At 35.3% G+C, this 26,534-nt stretch overlaps 1 protein-coding gene across 1 annotated transcript in view; it reads left to right on the top strand.

The window, feature by feature from the left end:
* Positions 1-25,627, top strand: part of LOC142348485 (uncharacterized) — a 42,333-nt gene extending 16,706 nt beyond the window's left edge. The window contains exon 2 of the mRNA XM_075399861.1: positions 24,708-25,627. Coding sequence (XP_075255976.1) covers positions 24,708-25,533 — 826 coding nt within the window. The 3' untranslated portion in view covers positions 25,534-25,627. The remainder of the gene's footprint in view (positions 1-24,707) is intronic.
* Positions 25,628-26,534: the final 907 nt, after the last annotated feature.

Here is a 26,534-nt window from a genome sequence, read left to right as displayed (position 1 = left end):
AAGGCACTCATTGTGTATCTCAGCGGTCCTCATTTTGAATCGTTTGAATGGATAATATCGGATTCGGTCTTGTCTTTTGGTCTCTACCAGGCATAGCGTGCAACCATAGGTGGCGAGATGATGATGCATATTCAGCATAGATGCGGTTGCTGGCATATCTGACACCAGAAGTACAACCCGATATCTCACAATGAAGACATGGCTTTGAAACTTTACGGAAAAATCAGTTTGCAGATCGTTCTTTATGACCTGAAATAAAGGTCAGATATATTTTTCGTTTTTATATTTCTGCATTAGAGAAAAACTTACCTGAAACATCTCGTCCCATGAAGGCTTGTTGTTACCAAACCACAATGCAGCTAGAACAATATTTTCGAAGAGAGACCTTTTCACGGGAGGGAAAAGAACTATCGCAAACCATACAGGCCACAACGATTTACTCGACGACTTCACGAGCCGCACACCATCTGAGTTCATAATGAGGAACACATCGATAGTTTTTGTGGCAAAGTTAAAAGCTGAAGGTAGCTGCAAATCACTGTGCTTCTCGCGGTTCGAATCGTACGAATAAAAGAGATTAATGTTATCTTTCAATAAAGTTTGTAGCTCTTCAACAAAATTCAACTTGATAAATTCGCCATCGCCATTCTTTTTCACGATTGCCGAAAGGGCAAGTTTATTTATATGAAATTGTTTTTTTATGGTCTTGAAGCTGGGAAGATCATCGCGAAAACTCACAATTTTTACCAATTTGACCCAGTCCCTCGCTTCCGCATTAGATGTGCCGTGCTTTGCTGTAATAGCATTGACGCAAAGCCTGAAGTTGGCATCTGAAGCGGGCTCGAGTTCGTTTGAAGAAGAACCGTCGGCAGACGAAACACTTGCGTCGTCCATATCAGCGTTTATGGTCGACACATCGTCAATGAAAGGCAGGGGTGGGTGAACAACTTGCGGTGAAGAAATCTGATTGTACGCTGCTAATTGCCTGTTATCTGCATCGGACAAAAGTTCAACAGATTGTGTGGTCTCTACTGAAAAGTCTGAAGAGGTCTCTGCATCCGAACTGTCGGAATCGAACGCCCTTAATTCTGTTCTAACTCGCATTCGCTTGCAATCAAAGCCAACGAAATTTCTTCTCCTTTTTCTGGTAAATCGAGACCTTAAATTGGCTTCAACTGTTTTTTGCTGGGGTTTTAGATAAAGTTGAACTGCAGGAAGAGTAGTAGTAGCGTTATTGTGTTTGTCAACATGAGGGCACAAGCGATCACTATTCTGCTCTCCAAAATATGAATCGCCGTAAAAAACCGTTAATTCACTCTCCGGATCGATATCCCGGATTATTTTCAGTTTTACGCATTTACGGTTTTTCCAATCTTTTACTTCGTACTCACAATTGGGAAAGCAAGAATGATTCACGAATCTGACAGAGCCGACCATTATTCGCGACAGATTGCAAAAATCAGTCGGTTTAAAAACTGAGATTGGTTTAATTTTGTCTTCATCTTCCGTATCAATCTTTTCTAAAGCTGCCCAAAGATTTGAGATTAAAGTGTTTGACTGAAAAGCTTTAAGTACATTTTCACCAACATAATGCAAACCATAGCCACCAAAACTGTCCGGCCGAAACTCGAACTTGTTTTCTTTTGCCTCAAGGTAACTTTGTCGCAGCAAAGAATCAAATTTTTTGTAAAGTGCATTATTGGTGAGTTTTTCTGAATATTCTGACTCACTTATTTTATCAACCATAGACTGCACAGGTAAATCGTCTCGCTGAACCAAAAAAGATGTAACATGAGCATCACACTGAGCCAAAATTAAGCTTTTATTCTTGTATTTCATTTCATCTGAAAAAATTCAATGGTGAACTCCTTTATACCTGTCGATTCATATGCAAAAACAATTTTGTTTTAGTTGTACAAAACAGCTTTTTATAAAACGAGTTCAATGTAACAGCTCGACTTAAAACTCACATAATGAATGTGTACAAATGAACATCAAACAGAAGACGGCTGAGTTATTGTTTGATTAGAGGAACTATCGTTCACATTAAATACACAAAAAATCACCTTTGACAGCAGAAAATTACAAATCAAAAATTGCCTATTATTTAAATCGCAGCTGAATTGGAGAGAAAAGGGTTGAGGTCTTGCCAGTGAGAGTGACGATCTCATTTTCTTCTAAGATCTAAGCCCATTTGATTAGCGGCATTTCTGGCTTCACGAAAGGCAATTTCCGATTGTCTTGGATACTTCGCTTTGACAACCTCTGAAACAAAAACAATAGATCAAAGCCGTGATTATATATCACACAGAGTTTTAGATAGAATAAAAGTCATTTTAAACGAACACTTAGGTCTTTCTGCAGAACGCTCCAGTAAAATTTGTTGTAAATTTTTTTCAACGTTTTTCAACCTAGGCATTCAGATTTAGCAGGAAAACAAATTTACTTAATTTTGCTTTATGTGAATAAAATGAAAAATTTCCTAAGCCTAACTTTCGAAAGCTTCCTCCAGGTGCTCGTCAACTTTTTCCCGCATTTCGGAGAATGACCGTTGATGTCCTATCATGTGAGTAGTAAGCAGGCAGTCAGAATTTTCTCCGAACATTTGTTTCCCTAATTTGCGTCCGAATTTCGATGGCTCTGGTCCCGCTTGCAGCTCCATTAAATTGAAACCATTCACTATTACTGGAGACGCGGATCGATCGTTGCTGGCAGCTGCACCTTCACCGAACATGTAGTGGTGGAGAGAATCTATAAACTCGCGATTCGATGCCTTTTCTTTAATGCGAAGCTGCTTAAGGTTGTTTTTATGCTCTTCCAATACTGTGTCAACTGAAGAGTTAAACAAATCGACTACTGGGTGTATCAAAGATCCAACACCAGAAGGCACTGCAGAGCTTGCAACGTTTACGCCGCTTGGAGTTACTATGCTGGCGTCAGTAACTTTTTCGATTAAACTCTCCTCAATTAACTCTTCCTCGTTTTCAGATTCAACGTAAGCTCTCTTCTTTTTCAAAGTTGAGTTTTTTGATAACTTGTTTGCCTCGTTTTCTTCGTCCTCGGATTCGAAACGAGCTCTCTTGACCCTCTTTGAATCGGACATTTCTGCAAAGAACACTTTTTCACCTTCCTCTTCTGAAGAGAATATTTCGCTCCTGTCGGACTCGGACATTGGTCTGAAAAGGTGAAACATTTGACATGACAAACTCTAGATAACGTTTCACAATAGGAAAAATTTTCGTTAACTAGTAATTAGGTTCCAGAATTAAAAAACGAGGTGTGCTTAGGCATTTTTTCCAAAAAAATTGACAAGGAAACCTTAAGATTGAATGTTCCTCTTTACTGTCGAATATTTCCCAACGCTTAGGTCAAAAGAAGCAACGAAGATCAATTATTAGGAAACGTTTCATTTATAAAACAATAGAGAGCAAACTTGGTGAAAGTTGAGAACTATTAATAAACAGCAAAAAATGCAGCCCTAAGAGAACTTCAAGAGACCTGAACTTCGAAAAGCGTACGAAGTTCAGTACGAAAAGCAAATATAGTGAGAGAATCAGAACAGAACTTGTTTGTGTATAAAAACGTATAGCACTAGTTTTATCATTTTGTTTTTCAAATTGAGAAATGTTCAATATGTTTACATCAGCACAATTTATGACTGTGAATTAACAATATCAGCACATTTGATGAAGGCCAAGGTTATCAAAATAAAGTATCCGGGTACAAAAATGTTTGGTAATCCTGATTAGGTATGAAAACTTTTAAGCTGAACTAAGCAACGAAAAACGAACATAATAAAAGTTGAGAGGAGAAATTTTATAAATCGGAGCAATAAATGCAGCTGTAGGGCGGTTTCAAGAGAATTGAATACATCGGTAGCATAAAAAGCGACTATGTGAAAAGAAGCAGAAGACAATTTGTTTGAGTATAATAAGTTAGAGAGCACTAGTTTTTCATTTTCTTTCGCAAACTCCTCAATGTGTTCACAACAGCACAATTGATGACTGCCAAGAAACAATATCAGCAGCACTGATGAGGGCCAAGATTATCAAAGTATAGAAATAATCATAGTACAAAAAAGTCTGGCAACGCTTAAGAGCGAATTGCCTTGCCCTCTTTTAGATTCCACAAGCCAGAAGTAGACTTAGTTGTTCAAATCATTGACTGTAGGTGGTATGTTTTCGGCATCATGCTTCAAAATTTTTGTAGGAAAACGTTGCCTCATTTCTAGTCCATACTGGTTTGCTCCTGAAATGGCCTTCTCGGTTGCAGCTTGAATGTCATTCGAGAAGTTTCGAGCAATGCAATCTCTGAACTTCTGTTCGAGATCAGCATAGCACGGAGTTCTTGCGCCTTTTTTTGACAATTTAGGACCAATCCTCTCGTTGATAAGTTTGCACTTATCACCTTCTCCGAAAGCAGCTGCTGCTACAGTTCGCCCAAAAGAAGAAGGTCCGCTATCTGGAACTAGTGTCATGAGGTCCAGATCTCCAACCCAAATGCTATCTCCCTCGACACGGCTTGGTATTGGGTTCGATTCCGACGAAGCAATAGAAGGACGCGCTTTCTTAATTAAGGTTGTTAACTTGGCGCGCAACAGCTGATTTTCCTTTGCCATTTTTCGTGTGTGATCCTCCTGCACCTTCACAGCCTCTTTGAATTTTGTCTGGAAGGCATCAACAAGGGCTTTCATAGCTCCTTCCGTTATTGGTTTCGTATTCTAAAAAATATTGGAAAACAGATAAAAAACTGAACCGTTAACACAATCAAATCGATTCTAACGATTTAAAAAATTGTTTGCAAATTTTCTGCAAAAAAATTTTGGTTATCTTGCTTAGATGATAAAAAACACTACCTCTAACGGAGTTGAAGTTGCACCTAATGTAACAACAGGATCTTGTGCCCTGATATCTTTATCATCAACAGAATCATCGAAACGCAGCTTTTTGTTTGGAGGAGCTGATTTCCTTGAATCAGAAGAGCGGTTCTTCTTCTCTTTCGTCTTAGGGAGGACTGGCGCTTCGTAACGCTCCAATGACGCAACCTCACTTTGATCCGCATCACTGAACAAAAAAAGCTTTGCTTTGACACATAAAGAATTTTCTAAAGCTTTCTACAAATCTCTAATGGATTGTTCAGATATTCTTAATAACAATAAGCAAAAAAATAGTTACTACGAATTTTAACTAACCCATGGTAGCTCACATCTGTCAAAGATCTATCAGCATCTGCAATTTTTTTTGCAATTGCAGCTTCTGCTCTAACCACGTCAGCTTTTAACACTATGCCACTCAGAGAAGCTCTTATGGGTACACTCTTGTAACGAATGTCCATCTTGTCACCAATACGAATCTCTAATTTCTGTGCTAGGGTTGTTCCATCTGGCCACCTACAGCTGTTGTATTCTATTGGGAAAGAATTCGTGTCCCCTTTGTAATAGAAAAGCCATAATTTCCCCTTAGCACTTTTCTCAAGTTTCTCGTTTTCATACAAATCGGAGTGTAGCTGAGAGTTAAAACCTTTATTTGAACGCTCTGTTCTTCTTGGCTCATTCATTTCTGAAAACAAAAGAATTGTGATTATTAAAAAATTTGATTTAGAAGCTAGGATAATTGAGCACTACCAATTCGACTGAAAAATTGCTAAATGGTAAACAGGTAAAGTGGCAATGCTAAACAAGAAGCCATTTAACCGACGCTATCTCAGATAATGTGAGTCTTTTGTCAGTCTTCAAATACAAGGTAACCAACGAAAGTCTTCAAATACAAGGCAACCAACGAAAACTTTATTTTCTTTCAAATTGTATCTTCCAGACCATAAAATTGCGTTCTGTAAAGTTTACATGATGTAACCAAAATTTAAAGATCAGATTTTCTCAACAACGAGAATTTTTTTATTGCAGTTCATCTTAAGGAAAAATCTTCTGTCGACAGTTCATTTAACTCAATAATAATGAGGTCCAAAGAATTTCTAATTGCACGAGGTGCACAGCAATTTTTACCTATTACTTCGAGACTGCATTTTATGTCCACTGAAATAGGGCATTTTTCAACAATATATAGAATGAGAGCACCCAAACTGTAAACATCGGAGCACCTTTTAGTTTTACAGAGCTTTTCATTTCTCAGCTCAAACTCAACTTGCTGATATCTTCTATTATACAATTCTCGTTCCACAGCATCAAGGTTGTAAGTGACAGGAAAATCTTCTAACGTTGCTTTACCGAAGTCAATAAGCTTTGTAGTATCGGGTGAGGCCAGAACATTGCTTGCGTGAATGTCAAGATGCAGAATTTCTCTAGAATGGAGTAACATAAGTGCTTTCGATATTTCAGTTATTCGCTTTATCCAATCATTTTTTATACTTCCGAGAGCGTGATGTTTCACAGAATATCCGAAAAAACGCTCCAATACGAGACCTTTTTCATCGTTGTGATAACCATAGAGAAAGGGGAAGAACATTTGGTTAGAGTCCACCGGCTCATCAAAAATTTTTCTAAGAATTCGGCCTTCGAGAATCAAATCTTCTTCTGCTCCTTTTTTAGCGATCTTTACTACACATTGCATTTTTTGTTTGAAACCAAAAGACCCAGCGTACACTTGTCCAAAAGATCCAGAACCCAGGCAGCGTTCGTGTCGTACTTTAAAGTTGCTGACACTAAATTGTGACACAGCTGCAAGTCGCTTAATAACGTTTCTCCTCTGAACCCGACCATCGTGGTTTTCATTTTTCTCGGATTGCATTTTAACGCAAAACCTTTGAGGTCTGCCATTGTTTAGTACACTCTAAAAAACAATTTAAACAATTATTCTAACTTTGTTAAGGAGATAAACTCAGATTATTTTCAAACAAAAGAAAACTTTACCAATATTAAAACGGAAAGTTTTTCTAGATATCAGATGTTCAAATTAATTCTGACAAAGGAACGGCCAGAAAAATTACAGGTAATAAACTTACTCGTGACTGCAAGCCAGATCTGCCTTTGAAACGAGAGATATGCGCATTGAGCCTTGAAATAGTCTCTTTTGCTTCCTTCAGCTCCTCTTCACAAAAGTTTTGCCGCTTCTTTAAAAAACCAATTTGCTTATCTTGATATTTTTTCTTTCTCTTCACGACACTTTCTCGACTTCTGCGGCCTCTTTTACGCCTACAATCCTCTTGATTTTCTTTTTCCATAACACTCTGGAAACAAATCTGTGATTGTTTTCATAGGCTAAAGGAGATTGATAGGACACCAATTTTATTGACCAAACACTAACCAACATAAACCAATCTAACATGTCACGAAAAATTAATAAGTGGCGATAAGGTGAAAGTAAGGTCGTGAAGGTCATAAGATCACAACAATGTCAATTTAGAGTGACTTGAAGCAAAAAAGGCTATTTAAGAAGCAAAGAGTAGACCTAAGTCATCTAAGTTGCAAACACAAATAAAATCATCATATCAAATTTCTATGCAAAGCATTCATTTCAATGAACATCATGATTGTGGTAAACGTCAAGAAATTGTCAAAAATCAACATAGAACAGTCTAGCATGTCGAGAAAAAAAATAAAAATGAGCTAAAAAGTTTGGAAAGGACAATATCTTTAAAAATTAGAATTTTTTTTATTTTCAGCCTTTCTTTTTCTGATAGGATAGCAAATGCAGTTTTTCAGCCGCGCAAGTCAGCTTACGAAACACCGCGATTGCTATCTTCACAAAAAAAGTAAAACTGAATAATAAAAAAGTGCTCAGTAACAGAAAAATTTGTCCAGTTCCTTCCAGTTGAAAAACAAACTTTTTTAGTAACGTTAGGAAGACCATAGTTTTTGTGTTACAAACTACACAATACTGTTAGTTGAGCAACACTATTGGTTCAAATTTATGGTCCGGTATATAAACGAGTTTATGATCCCATAGAACTTCACTATTTTCGAAAAAAGACTAAACGAAAAAGTTGATATTTCAAAATGACATATCTACTTTGTTTGTAGAAACGTCTGGCGGGGCCATGATCTGCAGTAAAATCCACATACTACTAGTACTACTGGTTTATCCTAGGGAACTTCAAACAAAAGCAAAAAAACACGATTCTTTAAATCTTCAAAAATTCGGAAAAATGTTGACTTTTGAGAGGTTTTTTTGATATTTAGAAAAAAGTTAAGATTTACTAGCACCAATTACAACAAACAAGTAATTTTTAACAATCTTAAGACATCTACTCATGATAATAAATAGGTCGTGAAGGTCATAAGGACAAAACGATGTCAATTTATAGTGACTTGAAGCAAAAAATGGCTCTATTTAAGAAGCAAAAAGTAGACCTAAGTCATCTAAGTTGCAAACACAAAAAAAATCATCATATCACATTTCTATGCGAAGCATTCAATTCAATGAACATTATAATTGTGAGACACGTCAAGAAATTATCAAAAATCAACATAGAACAGTGTAGCATAACGAGAAAAAATTAAAAATGAGCTAAAAAGTTTGGAAAGGACAATTTCTTTAAAAAAAAACATTTTTTTATTTTCAGCCTTTCTTTTTCTGATAGGATAGCAAATGCAGTTTTTCAGCCGCGCACGTCAGCTTACGAAACACCGCGATCGCTATCTTCACAAAAAAAGGAAAACTGAATAACAAAAAAATGCTCAGTAACAGAAAAATTTGTCCAGTTCTTTCTAGTTGAAAAACAAACTTTTTTAGCAACGTTAGGAAGACCATACTTTTTGTGTTACAAACTACACAATACTGTTAGTTGAGCAATACTATTGCTTCAAATTTATGGTCCGATATATAAACGAGTTTATGATCCCATAGAACTTCACTATTTTCGAAAAAAGACTAAACGAAAAAGTTGATATTTCAAAATGACATATCTACTTTGTTTGTAGAAACGTCTGGCGGGGCAATGATCTGCAGTAAAATCCACATACTACTAGTACTACTGGTTTATCCTGGGGAACTTCAAACAAAAACCGAAAAAAAACACGATTCTTTAAATCTTCAAAAATTCGGAAAAATGTTGACTTTTGAGAGGTTTTTTTGATATTTAGAAAAAAGTTAAGATTTACTAGCACCAATTACAACAAACAAGTAATTTTTAACAATCTTAAGACATCTACTCATGATAATAAATAGGTCGTGAAGGTCATAAGGACAAAACGATGTCAATTTATAGTGACTTGAAGCAAAAAAGGGCTCTATTTAAGAAGCAAAAAGTAGACCTAAGTCATCTAAGTTGCAAACACAAAAAAAATCATCATATCACATTTCTATGCGAAGCATTCAATTCAATGAACATTATAATTGTGAGACACGTCAAGAAATTATCAAAAATCAACATAGAACAGTGTAGCATAACGAGAAAAAATTAAAAATGAGCTAAAAAGTTTGGAAAGGACAATTTCTTTAAAAAAAAACATTTTTTTATTTTCAGCCTTTCTTTTTCTGATAGGATAGCAAATGCAGTTTTTCAGCCGCGCACGTCAGCTTACGAAACACCGCGATCGCTATCTTCACAAAAAAAGGAAAACTGAATAACAAAAAAATGCTCAGTAACAGAAAAATTTGTCCAGTTCTTTCTAGTTGAAAAACAAACTTTTTTAGCAACGTTAGGAAGACCATACTTTTTGTGTTACAAACTACACAATACTGTTAGTTGAGCAATACTATTGCTTCAAATTTATGGTCCGATATATAAACGAGTTTATGATCCCATAGAACTTCACTATTTTCGAAAAAAGACTAAACGAAAAAGTTGATATTTCAAAATGACATATCTACTTTGTTTGTAGAAACGTCTGGCGGGGCAATGATCTGCAGTAAAATCCACATACTACTAGTACTACTGGTTTATCCTGGGGAACTTCAAACAAAAACCGAAAAAAAACACGATTCTTTAAATCTTCAAAAATTCGGAAAAACGTTGACTTTTGACAGGTTTTTTTGATATTTAGACAAAAGTTTAGATTTACTAGAACCAATTACAACAAACATGTAAATTTTAACAATCTTAAGACATCTACTCATGATAATTAATAGGTTGTGAAGGTCATAAGGTCAAAACGATGTCAATTTAGAGTGACTTGAAGCAAAAAAGGCTCTATTTAAGAAGCAAAGAGTAGACCTAAGTCATCTAAGTTGCAAACACAAATAAAATCATCATATCATATTTCTATGCAAAGCATTCAATTCAAGGAACATCATAATTGTGAGACACGTCAAGAAATTGTCAAAAATCAACATAGATCAGTCTAGCATGTCGAGAAAAAATTAAAAATGAGCTAAAACGTTTGGAAAGGACAATTTCTTTAAAAAATACATTTTTTTTGTTTTCAGCCTTTCTTTTTCTGATAGGATAGCAAATGCAGTTTTTCAGCCGCGCAAGTCAGCTTACGAAACACCGCAATTGCTATCTTCACAAAAAAAGGAAAACTGAATAATAAAAAAGTGCTCAGTAACAGAAAAATTTGTCCAGTTCTTTCTAGTTGAAAAACAAACTTTTTTAGTAACGTTAGGAAGACCACTCTTTTTGTATTACAAGCCACACATTACTGTCAGCCTGGGATGTCAATTCATCATATCTATTCAACTCTATGATCCGATATTTGAAGAAGTCTACAATCCGATAGAACTTCACTATTTTTGGAAAAAATAACAAGCGAAGAAGTCGATAATTTCGCATGTCAGACCAACTTTTAACAGATTGCCGGAAAATAGCCGCCGTTGATTCCAATAAGCATGATTGGGATTGAAAGAATAGAAGATATTGAAAAAAGATTTTTGTACAAAAACATTTTTTAAGTCCGATTTATTTTGATGGCATTTCCTAGTTGAACATAACGTACTTCTGTTTCTTAGAGAGAGGCTACAGGGGCTACTATCAATACCAATAAGCATTAGAGATGGTAGCTAAGACTTATAGGAACGACGTTCAAATAGCGGGCATCTAAAATTGGGCTTTATGGGTTTATCCCGTTTCTACTTCTGAATTCAATTTTTTATACTGATTTTGTTCATTTTGAATTGCTTTGCTGAGCAACTGATGCTCAAAATCACTTTTAGCAGAATGAGAGAAGCGAGAAACTAGCCTAGAGAAGTCAAAAAGATATCACGCAAAATGTTGAAAAAGCGGCAAAATGAGGTAAAGCGAAACATTTTTTTATTCGACGAAGTAAAAAAAATAGGAGCGCTATAATAGCCGGCTGAGAAGATGAGGGCGGCTATTAATAAGCGAATAAGTCGATATTTCCGATTGAGATACGAAGTTTTTTTCTAGGAATGTTAGGCGGACTATTCTTTTTGCATTACAACTTAAATGTCACTGTTAGTCTGGGATATCAATTTGGTTCACTTTGAACAACTACTTGACCCCATAAAATTTCACTATTTTTTTGAAAAAAGAATACGGAATAAGCGAATAGGTCGATATTTCCGATTGAAATACTAACTTTTTTCTAGGAACCTTAGGCGGACCATTCTTTTTGCATTGCAACCTGAACAGTACTGGTAGTTTGGGATATTGATTTGGTTCACTTTGAACAACTCCTTGAGCCGATGAAAAACACCTATTTTCAAAATTCTATTATCGAAATTTATTCGAAATAATCGCAAATTTCCGTATGAAAAACTAACTTTTTTCCTAGGCAAGCTATACCAAAATTTCTTTTTGTTTTACAATTTAGTTACCCATGGGATACTCGATACCCAGTTTGGTTCGATTTGAACAACTCCTTGACCCGATGAAAAAGACCTATTTTTAAAATTATTTATTTGAAATAATAGCGAATTTCCGTATGAAAAACTAACTTTTTTGCCAGGCAAGCTATACCAATAATTCTTTTTGTTTTAGACTCTAGTTACCCATGGGATACTCGATACCCAGTTTGGTTCGATTTGAACAACTCCTTGACCCGATGACAAAGACCTATTTTTAAAATTATTTATTTGAAATAATAGCGAATTTCCGTATGAAAAACTAACTTTTTTGCCAGGCAAGCTATACCAATAATTCTTTTTGTTTTAGACTCTAGTTACCCATGGGATACTCGATACCCAGTTTGGTTCGATTTGAACAACTCCTTGACCCGATGAAAAAGACCTATTTTTAAAATTATTTATTTGAAATAAAAGCAAATTTCCGTATGAAAAACTAACTTTTTTCCTAGGCAAGCTATACCAAAAATTCTTTTTGTTTAACAATCTAGTTACCCATGGGATACTCAATGCCCAGTTTGGTTCGATTTGAACAACTCCTTGACCCGATGAAAAAGACCTATTTTTAAAATTATTTATTTGAAATAATAGCGAATTTCCGTATGAAAAACTAACTTTTTTGCTAGGCGAGCTATACCAATAATTCTTTTTCTTTTAGACTCTAGTTACCCATGTGATACTCGATACTCAGTTTGGTTCGATTTGAACAACTCCTTGACCCGATGAAAAAGACCTATTTTTAAAATTATTTATTTGAAATAATAGCGAATTTCCGTATGAAAGACTAACTTTTTTCCTAGGCAAGCTATACCAAAAATTCTTTTTGTTTTACAATTTAGTTACCCATGGGATACTCGATGCCGAGTTTGGTTCGATTTGGACAACTCCTTGACCCGATAAAATTTAACTATTTTTTAAAATAAAGACAGCGAAAAAGTCGCAATTTCCGTGTGAAATATCTACTTTTTTGTAGGGCAGTTAGGCAAACCATTCTTTCTGCACTACAACCTACATAAAACTGGTAGTCTGAGATATCAATTTTGTTCAATTTGAACAACTCCTTGACGCGATGAAAAAGACCTATTTTTTAAAATTAGTTATTTGAAATAATAGCAAATTTCCGTATGAAAAACTAACTTTTTTCCTAGGCAAGCTATACCAAAAATTCTTTTTGTTTTACAATCTAGTTACCCAAGGGATACTCGATACCGAGTTTGGTTCACTTTCGACCAGTCTATGACCTAATCAAAAAGACCTATTTTTAAAAATATTCAAAATTATTTAATTGAAATAATAGCGAATTTCCGTATGAAAAACTAACTTTTTTCCTAGGCAAGCTATATCAAAAATTCTTTTTGTTTTACAATCTAGTTACCCATGGGATACTCGATGCCGTTATTGGTTCGATTTGGACAACTCCTTGACCCGATAAAATTTAACTATTTTTTAAAATAAAGTCAGCGAAAAAGTCGCAATTTCCGTGTGAAATATCTACTTTTTTGTAGGGCAGTTAGGCAAACCATTCTTTCTGCACTACAACCTACATAAAACTGGTAGTCTGAGATATCAATTTTGTTCAATTTGAACAACTCCTTGACCCGATGAAAAAGACCTATTTTTTAAAATTAGTTATTTGAAATAATAGCAAATTTCCGTATGAAAAACTAACTTTTTTCCTAGGCAAGCTATACCAAAAATTCTTTTTGTTTTACAATCTAGTTACCCAAGGGATACTCGATACCAAGTTTGGTTCACTTTCGACCAGTCTATGACCTAATCAAAAAGACCTATTTTTAAAAATATTCAAAATTATTTAATTGAAATAATAGCGAATTTCCGTATGAAAAACTAACTTTTTTCCTAGGCAAGCTATATCAAAAATTCTTTTTGTTTTACAATCTAGTTACCCAAGGGATACTCGATACCGAGTTTGGTTCACTTTCGACCAGTCTATGACCTAATCAAAAAGACCTATTTTTAAAAATATTCAAAATTATTTAATTGAAATAATAGCGAATTTCCGTATGAAAAACTAACTTTTTTTCTAGGCAAACTATGCCAAAAATTCTTTTTGTTTTACAATCTAGGTACCCATGGGATACTCGATACCGAGTTTGGTTCGATTTGGACAACTCCTTGACCCGATGAAATTTCTATATTTTTGAAAATAGAATAAGCGAATAAGTCAAAATTTCCGATTGAAATACGAACTTTTTTCTAGGACCGTTAGGCGGACCATTCTTTTTGCATTGCAACCTGAATAGTACTGGTAGTCTGGGATATTGATTTGGTTCACTTTGAACAACTTCTTGACCCGATGAAAAAGACCTATTTTTAAAATTATTTATTTGAAATAATAGCAAATTTCCGTATGAAAAACTAACTTTTTTCCTAGGCAAGCTATACCAAAAATTTTTTTTGTTTTACAATCTAGGTACCCATGGGATACTCGATACCGAGTTTGGTTCGATTTGGACAACTCCTTGACCCGATGAAATTTCTATATTTTTGAAAATAGAATAAGCGAATAAGTCAAAATTTCCGATTGAAATACGAACTTTTTTCTAGGACCGTTAGGCGGACCATTCTTTTTGCATTACAACCTGAATAGTACTGGTAGTCTGGGATATTGATTTGGTTCACTTTGAACAACTTCTTGACCCGATGAAAAAGACCTATTTTTAAAATTATTTATTTGAAATAATAGCAAATTTCCGTATGAAAAACTAACTTTTTTCCTAGGCAAGCTATACCAAAAATTCTTTTTGTTTTACAATCTAGTTACCCATGGGATACTCGATGCCGAGTTTGGTTCGATTTGGACAACTCCTTGACCCGATAAAATTTAACTATTTTTTAAAATAAAGTCAGCGAAAAAGTCGCAATTTCCGTGTGAAATATCTACTTTTTTTGTAGGGCAGTTAGGCAAACCATTCTTTCTGCACTACAACCTACATAAGACTGGTAGTCTGGGATATCAATTTGGTCCACTTTGAACAACTCCTTGACCCGATGAAAAAGACCTATTTTTAAAATTATTTATTTGAAATAATAGCAAATTTCCGTATGAAAAACTAACTTTTTTCCTAGGCAAGCTATACCAAAAATTCTTTTTGTTTTACAATCTAGTTACCCATGGGATACTCGATACCCCGTTTGGTTCGATTTGAACAACTCCTTGACCCGATGAAATTTCTATATTTTTCAAAATAGAATAAGCGAATAAGTCGATATTTCCGATTGAAATACGAGCTTTTTTTCCTATAAACGTTAGGCGGAAAACTAATTTTTTATTACAAACCTAAAATTTACCGAATAGAGGGTAATCATAGAAAGAGATAAACAGTAAAAAACCTGTTGGATACGCACAATTTTTTTTCAGAAAATGTTAAAAACATTTATAATCAAAATCTTGCACATCTTTTGAAAAATCCTTAAACTCTGGTTGCTTCCTCGGGAGAGGCTTTAAAGGTGGGTTTGTGAGACTTGCCGCAAACTCTGCTTCACGCATTTCTCCCATTTTTTCGGGTTTGATCCCCTGTATTGGGTTTTTCTGCATCAGAGAAAAAGTCGATGAGCAATCCTTGGGATTCAAAAAATTGACCCAACCGTGTAACTTTTTTGAGTCTTTTCTCAGCCCCAGAAATGAAACATTTTGAATCAGAGGGTAGGCAGCTTTCAATTCTTCTTTTGCTGGGCCAAAAGAGCTGTTCTCAGTGGGTTTAAATCCTGAGAAACGAAAAGAAATTGGATTCCTGAATGAGTTTTTTCGTTTTTCTTTCTTAATCGAGGGCTTTTTGTTTTCTTTGTCCATCTGAGCACGCTCCTGTAAAACAACTTACATATAAGTGCTAGTCTGGGATATCAATTTGGTTCACTTTGAACAACTCCTTGACCCCATAAAATTTCACTATTTTAAAAAAAGAATCCGAATTAAGCGAATAAGTCGATATTTCCGATTGAAATACGAACTTTTTTTTGTAGGAACGTTAGGTGGACCATTCTTTTTGCATTGCAATCTGAATAGTACTGGTAGTCTGGGATATTGATTTGGTTCACTTTGAACAACTCATTGACCCGATAAAAGAGACCTATTTTTAAAATTCAATAATCTTAATCTATTCGAAATAATCGCAGATTTCCGTATGAAAAACTAACTTTTTTCTAGGCAAACTATGCCAAAAATTCTTTTTGTTTTACAATCTAGGTACCCATGGGATACTCCAAACCTAGTTTGGTTTGATTTGAACAACTCCTTGACCCGATGAAATTTCTATATTTTTGAAAATAGAATAAGCGAATAAGTCAAAATTTCCGATTGAAATACGAACTTTTTTTCTAGGAACGTTAGGCGGACCATTCTTTTTGCATTACAACTTAAATAGTACTGGTAGTCTAATATATTGGTTTGGTTCACTTTGAACAACTCCTTGACCCGATGAAAAAGACCTATTTTTAAAAAGCGTTATTCGCGAAATTCGCAAATTTCCGAATGAAAAACTAACTTTTTTTCTACGCAAGCTATACCAATCATTCTTTTTGTTTTAGACTCTAATTACCCATGGGATACTCGATACCCAGTTTGGTTCGATTTGAACAACTCCTTGACCCGATAAAAAAGACCTATTTTTAAAATTATTTATTTGAAATAATAGCGAATTTCCGTATGAAAAACTAACTTTTTTGTTAGGCAAGCTATACCAATAATTCTTTTTGTTTTAGACTCTAGTTACCAGTGGGATACTCGATACCCAGTTTGGTTCGATTTGAACAACTCCTTGACCCGATGAGAAAGACCTATTTTTAAAATTATTTATTTGAAATAATAGCGAATTTCCGTATGAAAAACTAACTTTTTTCCTAGGCAAGCTTTACCAAAAATTCCTATTCTTTTACAATCCAGTTACCCATGGCATACTCGATACCGAGTTTGGTTCACTTTCGACCACTCTATGACCTAATCAAAAAGACCTATTTTTAAAAAATATTCAAAATTACTTATTTGAAATAATAGCGAATTTCCGTATGAAAAACTAACTTTTTTCCTAAGCAAGCTATATCAAAAATTCTTTTTGTTTTACTATCTAGTTACCCATGGGATACTCGACACCCAGTTTGGTTTGATTTGAACAACTCCTTGACCCGATGAAAAAGACCTATTTTTGAAATTATTTATTTGAAATTATAGCAAATTTCCGTATGAAAAACTAACTTTTTTCCTAGGCAAGCTATATCAAAAATTCTTTTTGTTTTACTATCTAGTTACCCATGGGATACTCGACACCCAGTTTGGTTCACTTTCGACCAGTCTATGACCAAATCAAAAAGACCTATTTTTAAAAACTATTCAAAATTACTTATTTGAAATAATAGCGAATTTCCGTATGAAAAACTAACTTTTTTCCTAGGCAAGCTATATCAAAAATTATTTTGTTTTACTATCTAGTTACCCATGGGATACTCGACACCCAGTTTGGTTTGATTTGAACAACTCCTTGACCCGATGAAAAAGACCTATTTTTGAAATTATTAATTTGAAATTATAGCAAATTTCCGTATGAAAAACTAACTTTTTTCCTAGGCAAGCTATATCAAAAATTCTTTTTGTTTTACTATCTAGTTACCCATGGGATACTCGACACCCAGTTTGGTTTGATTTGAACAACTCCTTGACCCGATGAAAAAGACCTATTTTTGAAATTATTTATTTGAAATTATAGCAAATTTCCGTATGAAAAACTAACTTTTTTCCTAGGCAAGCTATACCAAAAATTCTTTTTGTTGTACAATCTAGTTACCCATGGGATACTCGATGCCGAGTTTGGTTCGATTTGGACAACTCCTTGACCCGATAAAATTTAACTATTTTTTAAAATAAAGTCAGCGAAAAAGTCGCAATTTCCGTGTGAAATATCTACTTTTTTTGTAGGGCAGTTAGGCAAACCATTCTTTCTGCACTACAACCTACATAATACTGGTAGTCTGGTATATCAATTTGGTTCACTTTGAACAACTCCTTGATCCAATAAAATTTCTATATTTTTGAAAATAGAATGGGCGAATAAGTCGATCTTTCCGATTGAAATACGAACTTTTTTCCTAGGAACGCTAGTCCGATCATTCTTTTTGAATTATAGTCAATGAATCCAAAAGCCCTCAACCAATGCCAACGGGAAAATCTGGTTGTTTCCCGAACTATTACCCGTTGGCATTGAGGCACCCCTCTCAATTTTATAATACATATTAATTTTTTTTTAACCTTTTTGACAGGATGGCATTCCTCCTTGCAATCTCCTGGAATCATCTTTGGAATTTTGTAAGTTGACAGGAAAGAAGAGCTCATAACTTAAGCTGAAAAACAACAAATAATTTGAACAACTCCATGACTGATAAAATTTCACTATTTTTTGAACATAGAATAAGCGAATCAGTCGATATTTCCGATTGAAATACAAACTTTTTTTCTAGGACCGTTAGGCGGACCATCCTTTTTGCATTGCAACCTGAATAGTACTGGTAGTCTGGGATATTGATTTGGTTCACTTTGAACAACTTCTTGACCCGATGAAAAAGACCTATTTTTAAAATTATTTATTTGAAATAATAGCAAATTTCCGTATGAAAAACTAACTTTTTTCCTAGGCAAGCTATACCAAAAATTCTTTTTGTTTTACAATCTAGTTACCCATGGGATACTCGATGCCGAGTTTGGTTCGATTTGGACAACTCCTTGACCCGATAAAATTTAACTATTTTTTAAAATAAAGTCAGCGAAAAAGTCGCAATTTCCGTGTGAAATATCTACTTTTTTTGTAGGGCAGTTAGGCAAACCATTCTTTCTGCACTACAACCTACATAATACTGGTAGTCTGGGATATCAATTTGGTCCACTTTGAACAACTCCTTGACCCGATGAAAAAGACCTATTTTTAAAATTATTTATTTGAAATAATAGCAAATTTCCGTATGAAAAACTAACTTTTTTCCTAGGCAAGCTATATCAAAAATTCTTTTTGTTTTACTATCTAGTTACCCATGGGATACTCGACACCCAGTTTGGTTTGATTTGAACAACTCCTTGACCCGATGAAAAAGACCTATTTTTGAAATTATTTATTTGAAACTATAGCAAATTTCCGTATGAAAAACTAACTTTTTTCCTAGGCAAGCTATACCAAAAATTCTTTTTGTTTTACAATCTAGTTACCCATGGGATACTCGATACCCAGTTTGGTTCGATTTGAACAACTCCTTGACCCGATGAAAAAGACCTATTTTTAAAATTATTTATTTGAAATAATAGCGAATTTCCGTATGAAAAACTAACTTTTTTCCTAGGCAAGCTATACCAAAAATTCTTTTGGTTTTACAATCTAGGTACCCATGGGATACTCGATACCGAGTTTGGTTCGATTTGGACAACTCCTTGACCCGATGAAATTTCTATATTTTTGAAAATAGAATAAGCGAATAAGTCAAAATTTCCGATTGAAATACGAACTTTTTTTCTAGGACCGTTAGGCGGACCATTCTTTTTGCATTGCAACCTGAATAGTACTGGTAGTCTGGGATATTGATTTGGTTCACTTTGAACAACTTCTTGACCTGATGAAAAAGACCTATTTTTAAAATTATTTATTTGAAATAATAGCAAATTTCCGTATGAAAAACTAACTTTTTTCCTAGGCAAGCTATACCAAAAATTCTTTTTGTTTTACAATCTAGTTACCCATGGGATACTCGATGCCGAGTTTGGTTCGATTTGAACAACTCCTTGACCCGATAAAAAAGACCTATTTTTAAAATTATTTATTTGAAATAATCGTGAATTTCCGTACGAAAACCTAACTTTTATAAACCACACCGAAGACGTCCCCAACATGAGATGCACAAAAGCCCAGCGGGGGGGGGGGGGGGGGGAACCGACTAACCGGCGTCTCAACGGGGCAGGGGGGGGGGTGCACCTCATGCGGGCCCGAGGCCCTCACCTTAGAATAATAGTATTAATACTAATATTATATAAAAATAAGGTACTGAAGAGGAAGCTCATTGAATACATGTGGAGCTATTTGGAAAGGAACTGGAATGAGCAGAATCTTTGCACATGGACATTCATTTGTATCTGTGAAAACTGTCGTGCACATCCTAGAACCTAACAGCGGGAATAACATCCCAGTGGCATATCCTCGAAGTCATAATAATAATAATATTGATTTACCATGTTGTGACACGTGCTCAAAACATATATGGAGAGACTCCTCAAATAATAGCTAGAAAACTTTGTCATTATATAAGGAGGCTAACGAACCAAAAAACAAGCTTTAAATCGATTTCTGACAGAGCTTCAAGGTGGTGACGGATGGTGTCAACCGCTTCAGGTGCTAAAACCGAGGGTAAGTTTACTGGATAATTTCTCTGAAACGGCTGAACAAAAAAAACGCCCTTAGTACAGTTTGTAGCACTGCTTGAGATACGCATCATATTAAAAAATGAGCCCAATCGGTGCATTCTTCGAGGAGTTATAGCAATTATAAGGTACCGTACCAAATGACCAAAAAGCGAGGTGACCTGACTTCAGAGCTAAAATTGAACACCTAAACCTCTGAAAACGCTATATAAAGTATACATATTCGAAAACTACGTTACACGGGCTGTTCAAAACACTAATTTTTGTAACACAGTTCAAAGGTTCAAGGTGTCAAAAGTGTCAATCGGATGGTGGTGTCAACCGCTTTAGGAGGTCAAACCGGGGCCAAGTTCCCTGGCCAATTTCTCCAAAACGGCTGAACAAAAAAAAACGCCCTTGGTACAGTTTGTAGCACTGCTTGAGATACGCATCATATTAAAAAATGAGCCCAATCGGTGCACTCTTCGAGGAGTTATAGCACAAAATATGTACCATACCAAATGACCTTAGCAGACAGGTACACCACTTTCAGAGCTAAAATTGACTACCTGGACTACGTAAAACTACATACAAAATATAAACGGGGAGACTCCCCACTAACTGAGGATTTCAAAACACTCAACTTTCATAATATAGTTCAAAGCTTCAGGGTGTCACTGGTGTCAACGTGGTCACCCGCTGGTGTCAACCGCTTCTGGGGCTAAAATCGAGGGCAAGTTTACTGGCCAATTTCTCTAAAACGGCTGAACCAAAACAAATGCCCTTAGTACTGTTTGTAGCACTGCTTGAGATACGCATCATATTAAAAAATGAGCACAATCGGTACATTCTTCAAGTAGTTATAGCAATTATAAGGTACCGTACCAAATGCCCAAAAAAGCGAGGTGACCGCTCTGCAGAGTCAAAATTGACCATCTGAACTACATAAAATACTATATAAACTATATATGGGGATACTCCTCACTAACTGAGGATTCCAAAACACTAACACTTGTTGGGTAAATCGCGCGTTTTGTTGTACCGAAATTTGGGTCACCCAGAATAGCCCGAAAATTCGGCGTATTTCAACTTTGTACATTAATAACTTTTTGATTAGGCCGATTTGGAAAACCAACCAAACACTGCAAGCAAGAGGGGTTCAGTGCCAACAAAATGCGACCATTCCCGTTTAATTTGGTTCAGTACTTCAGAAGATATTAACAAAATACTGTTCTGTACCCCATTTTTTGGGCTAAAATCGAAGCCCAAGATCTCCGGAACCGACGTAAAACAACGTGAAACAGCGTTCCCGGCGTGTTTGTGAGTGTCATTCTGGTCCACTTCCACGTTCTAGGTCACGGCAAACCTTCAACGTGAGGTGGGAAAAAATTTCCCACCTCACCATGAAGGTTATGATGTTTTGTGTGTTTTGACATAAAACAACATCCACAGAAATTTCATGAAATCGTGAAAAAAGAAAAATTATTGAATTAATGCCATTGTTTGATACAATTAGCTTCAGCAATCTAAATAGTGTCTAGTAAACACAAAACGCACGCCCAAAAACTTGTTCAATTGCGCAGAACACCACTAACCCATAAAATTTGAGAAAAATTTTTTTTTCCGCTTTCAACATTGAATAACTGTTCTGAAGAATATCTTCAGGACTGTGACTAGCCATTCCAGAGAAGAATGTCCTAATAGCAACCAATTATGCCAAAAATCACTCGTTTGGGTCAAAAATTGAATGGGAAATTCGAAAAAGTACAAACTTAAGTTCCTTTATCAATGTGATAAAGCAAGTTGTTTCCTCCGCAAATGCAGATTTTGCTTGGATATCTGTTGCAACTATTCTTATTTACCTGGCTGTCTTTTCCCTGAAGGCTGTGATTGAAGTAAAAGATCAAAATAAATTGAAAGAAAATAATAATCCTGAAACAATCAGCTCGTAACAAAATTGCTAATTGACCAAAAAAGCGAGGTCACCAGATTTAGAGCCAAATTTGACTGTCTCAATTCCAAAAACTCAAAGAAAAATATATATGGGGATACTCCCATTTAATTGAGGACTATAATACACTAAGATTTGTTGGGTAAAGCTTGTGCTTTGTTGTACCGAAATTTGAGTCACTCAACATAGCCCAAAAATTCGACTTTTTTTCCAAATTTAAACATTAATAAGTTTTTGAATAGGACGATTTAAGAAATCAACAAAGCACTGATAGCAAGATGGCTTTAGTGTCAACAAAATGCGACTACTCCCGTTTAATTTGGTCCAGCACTTTAGCAGATATTAACAAAATACTGTTTTGCCTCCATTTTTTGGGCTAAAATCAAAGCCCAAAATCTCCGGAACTGACGTAAAACAACGTGAAACAGAGTTGCCGGCGTATTTTTGCTTGTGATTCGGGTGCACTTTGACGTTCTGGATCACGAAAAACGTTCATGAGGAGATGGGAAAAAATTTCCCACCTCACCATGAAGGTTTTGATTTTTTGTGTGTTTTGACATAAAACAACATTCACAGAAATTTGATGAAATCGTGAAATATGAAAAATTGTTGAGTAAACCCCATTAATTGATACAAATAGCTTCAAGAACCTGAATACTGTTCAGAAAACACAAAAAGCACGCCCGATAACTTGTTCAATTGCAAGAAAGTAATTCATTTGTTCAAATGACCTATTTAGAATACCAAGTTTAACGTATCGCTAAATTGCACCATCAAAACGTGTGAAAAAATGGTACAATAAGTATATAGTGATACTCCCCCTTAACTGAGCAGTCTAAAACATTATCATGTTTATTCTTGACACAAAAAAATTCCACTTTATGTCACCGCCGAATTAGCCGAACATGGCCGAAAATGGAGGTTCGGCGCATGCAGAGCAAAAATTGACCAACTCAATTCCAAAAAATCAAACTAAAAATATATATGGGGATCCTCTCTAATAAGAAGAGAATTCAGGGAACCAAAATACGTAGGTTTAATCTGGTTTTCTGGGGTACCCGTTTTTGGAGAACACCAAAATCACATTATTGGTGACTTTTTAAAATTTAACAGTGAATAACTTTTTCACCACGACGACTTAGGACAGCACCTAAACAGCAAAAACAAGAAAATTACGGCATCAGAAAAACGATTCTCCGCCCAAAAAATTTGATAGAGTACTTTGGAAGATATCAGCAAATTACAGAAGTGTACCTCTTTTTTTGAGCTAGAAGCAGAGACCCAGTTTTGCAGAAATCAAGTACAGCTGAGTAGAACAGCCATGCTAACGTGTTTGTGGAAGTAGCTTAGGTCCACTCAATAATTTTTCGTCACTGCAAGACTTCATGGGGAGGCGGGAACAAATTCGCACCTCGCCATGGAGGCTATGATGTTTTGATTAGTTTGACAAAAAAACAACACACACACAGAAATTTGTCGAGATTGTCAGAAGAGAAAAATGGTTGAATTAACAATAACCATCAGTAAAACTGGCTTCACGGACAGAAATAGATGTAGAAAGCGCAAGTAGAATAGGGAGAAGGACGTATCATTGAAACTTAAACACTCCAACTACAAAAACAAAAAAAAAACGTAAAATTTTGACTTGCATCAAAATAACATGCTGAAAAGGTTGACCAAGGTTTAAGAAGAGCTCAGCTAATACTGAATGCATGGCTGATCACAAAAATTAAAGCAAAATTGACGAAAAAAATGGCACAATATCTGAAAAATGGCATTGATTTTGTTAAAAGCTTTTAAAAGATAATTTTATGATATTGAATGAGCCATAAAAGTATATGGTCTTGGAGATGATATCCGAGAAACCATAAATTATCATTCATGAGTTTGTCTTGGACTTTCAAGTTGTTTGCCTGAAACCCGCATAGGGTGCGGTGATAAGCATTTCTGAGCCAAAAATTAGGTTGTAAAAAATAAGTTTAATGATCTTGGATGGGCCATAATAGTCTATGGTCTTGAATATGGTATCGAAGACACCACAAAAATTTTCACAAGTAATTTTTAAATCTCTATTTCAATCGTTTGTAACCCTCATAGGAGGTCATTATAATCATTTTTTGCCAAAAAAAGATGCTGTACAAAAAATGTTTTATGATCTTGGATGGGCCATAAAAGTCTATGGTCTTGGATATGGTATCCAAGACACCATAAAATTTTTTTCACAAGAAATTTTTAAATCTCCATTTTTATTGTCTGAAATCCGCATAGGACGTTGTTAAAATCATTTTGTGTCAAAAAAAAGATGTTGCACAAAAAAAGTTTTATGATCTTGGATGGGCCATAAAAGTCTATGGTCTTGGATATGGTATCCAAGACACCATAGAAAAAAATTTTTTTTGTTGAAGGCCAATGGCAACTACGATACATTTGTTGTACTACATGGTCCAAAATACGTCATTTGAGATCACCTTGAAATTTTTGTATGGTCTTATGTATGGTATCAAAGAAGCCATACAACCATACATGTCTTACGTATGGTTTCCAAGAAACATTTATGGTGGTCAACCCGGGATTATGTAAAAAAATTAGAACTACTAATTTATCACAATTTTTCTAAAAACAACTATCATATAACGCAATAGTTATACATTATTTTTTTTTACAATTTCAGGACTGGTCTTCTATTCGGCAATTTATTCTTGGCCGTGTTTGAAAAAGTGGACAACTCTGCCTTCTGGTACAGAGAACGATTTCTGCTCATGAATCTGATTGGCTGGCCTTTAGGCATCCTCATCAACGTATTCGAAGTACTCTACCTAGGCCAATACAAAATTGTCTACAGTTTGACCTATTTACAACCTACCGCTTGTCGGTTGAATTACACCTTTGTAGATGATGGTTCAGAATGCGTCATAGGCGATAACGGTCGAATCGCAATTTTGGGGTCCAGTTTGATAAAATTGACAATCATCGCTATAATTTGGGTATTGCTGGTAACTGTGATATACAAAGCAAGGCAGTCGTATGTGAAGTACTGCTTTCAAGCCGAAATTGAGAACAACAGTTCGTATAGTCATTCTGGTACGGGGTTTGCGGTGGCGCGAGATTACTCCCATAAAATTTACAAATGTGCGCTACAGTTTTCAATACCTACTTTTATTTACACTTTCGCTTTCTTACCCGTGATATCTGTTCAGTTATACGAATTATATAACGGCCCCGTGGGTTCCGAACTTCACTTTGACTTTGTTATGTTATTCGTATTGGATGGTCTTTTGGTCGCTTTCGGCAACCTACTATTTTATGGATTTTTGAGCAGATCTTTTCGGTCCGAAATGAGACGGTTGTTTAGAAGCAGCGTTGCGAAAATTCGAAAAGCTCAAAATAGGTGGACTCATGCGAGTAAAAGTGTGAACAACGAAGACTACATATCTCAGAACTCTTTCGAACCTTATTCGCCTTCTGAAGATGAAATTAATAGCAGCAATTTCGAATAGATTTATTTTTTGATTTTTTTTGACGAAAGCCAAAACCGTCAAGTTTACAAAGGAAGCTTTTTAGAAGAATTGTTCAATAAATTAGTGAATTGAATTGATTTTTCCCGTTTATCAGACAAAACGAGTGGAAACAGTCACAAAATTATAAACATATTAGAAGTTTATTTGTTGCCTGGCAGGATTATAAGATTGGCAATAGACTAATGACTTCCAGAAAATGATTAAATTTGCTAAAGTAATTTGGATCACTTGTTGCTGTTCAAACTAGTTTCAGTAGATTGAGGTTGAAAACCAGAAACGGAGAACTGTCGGAAAAATTGAGCAGTTTTGTAAGTACTCTTCAGAGTTCTAGGCTCACCCCCCCCCCCACACACACACACACACACGCACACACACACACACACACACACACACACACACACACACACACACACCACACACCACACACACACACACACACACACACACACACACACACACACACACACACACACACACACACGCAGTACGTTTATAGATAAAGAGTAACTACTGAGCTGTCTCGGTGGACTTTTTCTACCTAAATGTTAGCTGGTTTTCTTCAAAATGCTATCTTTTAGGCTGGTGTTAGCTGGTTTCAGCTGGTTGTTACATAAATGTTAGCTGGTTTTCTTCAAAATGTTATCTAACTGTCTCAAAATCTCATCTTTGCCCAATTTCGCACCAATTTGCGAAAACAAACGAGCATAAAACCAGGGGTACATTTTTTATATATATTTTTACAGATCATCTTCTCTATTACGAAAATTTTTAATTTAGACCACACATTCTAGACCAACCTTTTTTTCCTATCCTACATGAGATTACAAATTTTTAAGCTGTTTAACACAATCTTTCAGCTAATTGGTTTTTTTCAATTATTTTTAAAAATATTTTTAATACTAAAAAACTAAAGGCGGTAAATAGAGGAGTGTAAATATTGAGGTCAAAAATTGTATACTTTGAAACTCTGCTACGCAGCA

The sequence above is a fragment of the Convolutriloba macropyga genome, chromosome 10 (assembly GCF_964194025.1).
Source record: "Convolutriloba macropyga chromosome 10, txConMacr16.3, whole genome shotgun sequence".
NCBI lineage: Eukaryota > Metazoa > Xenacoelomorpha > Acoela > Convolutidae > Convolutriloba > Convolutriloba macropyga.
The sequence above is the reverse complement of the archived record's forward strand: the minus strand, read 5'-3'. Positions and strand labels throughout refer to the sequence as shown.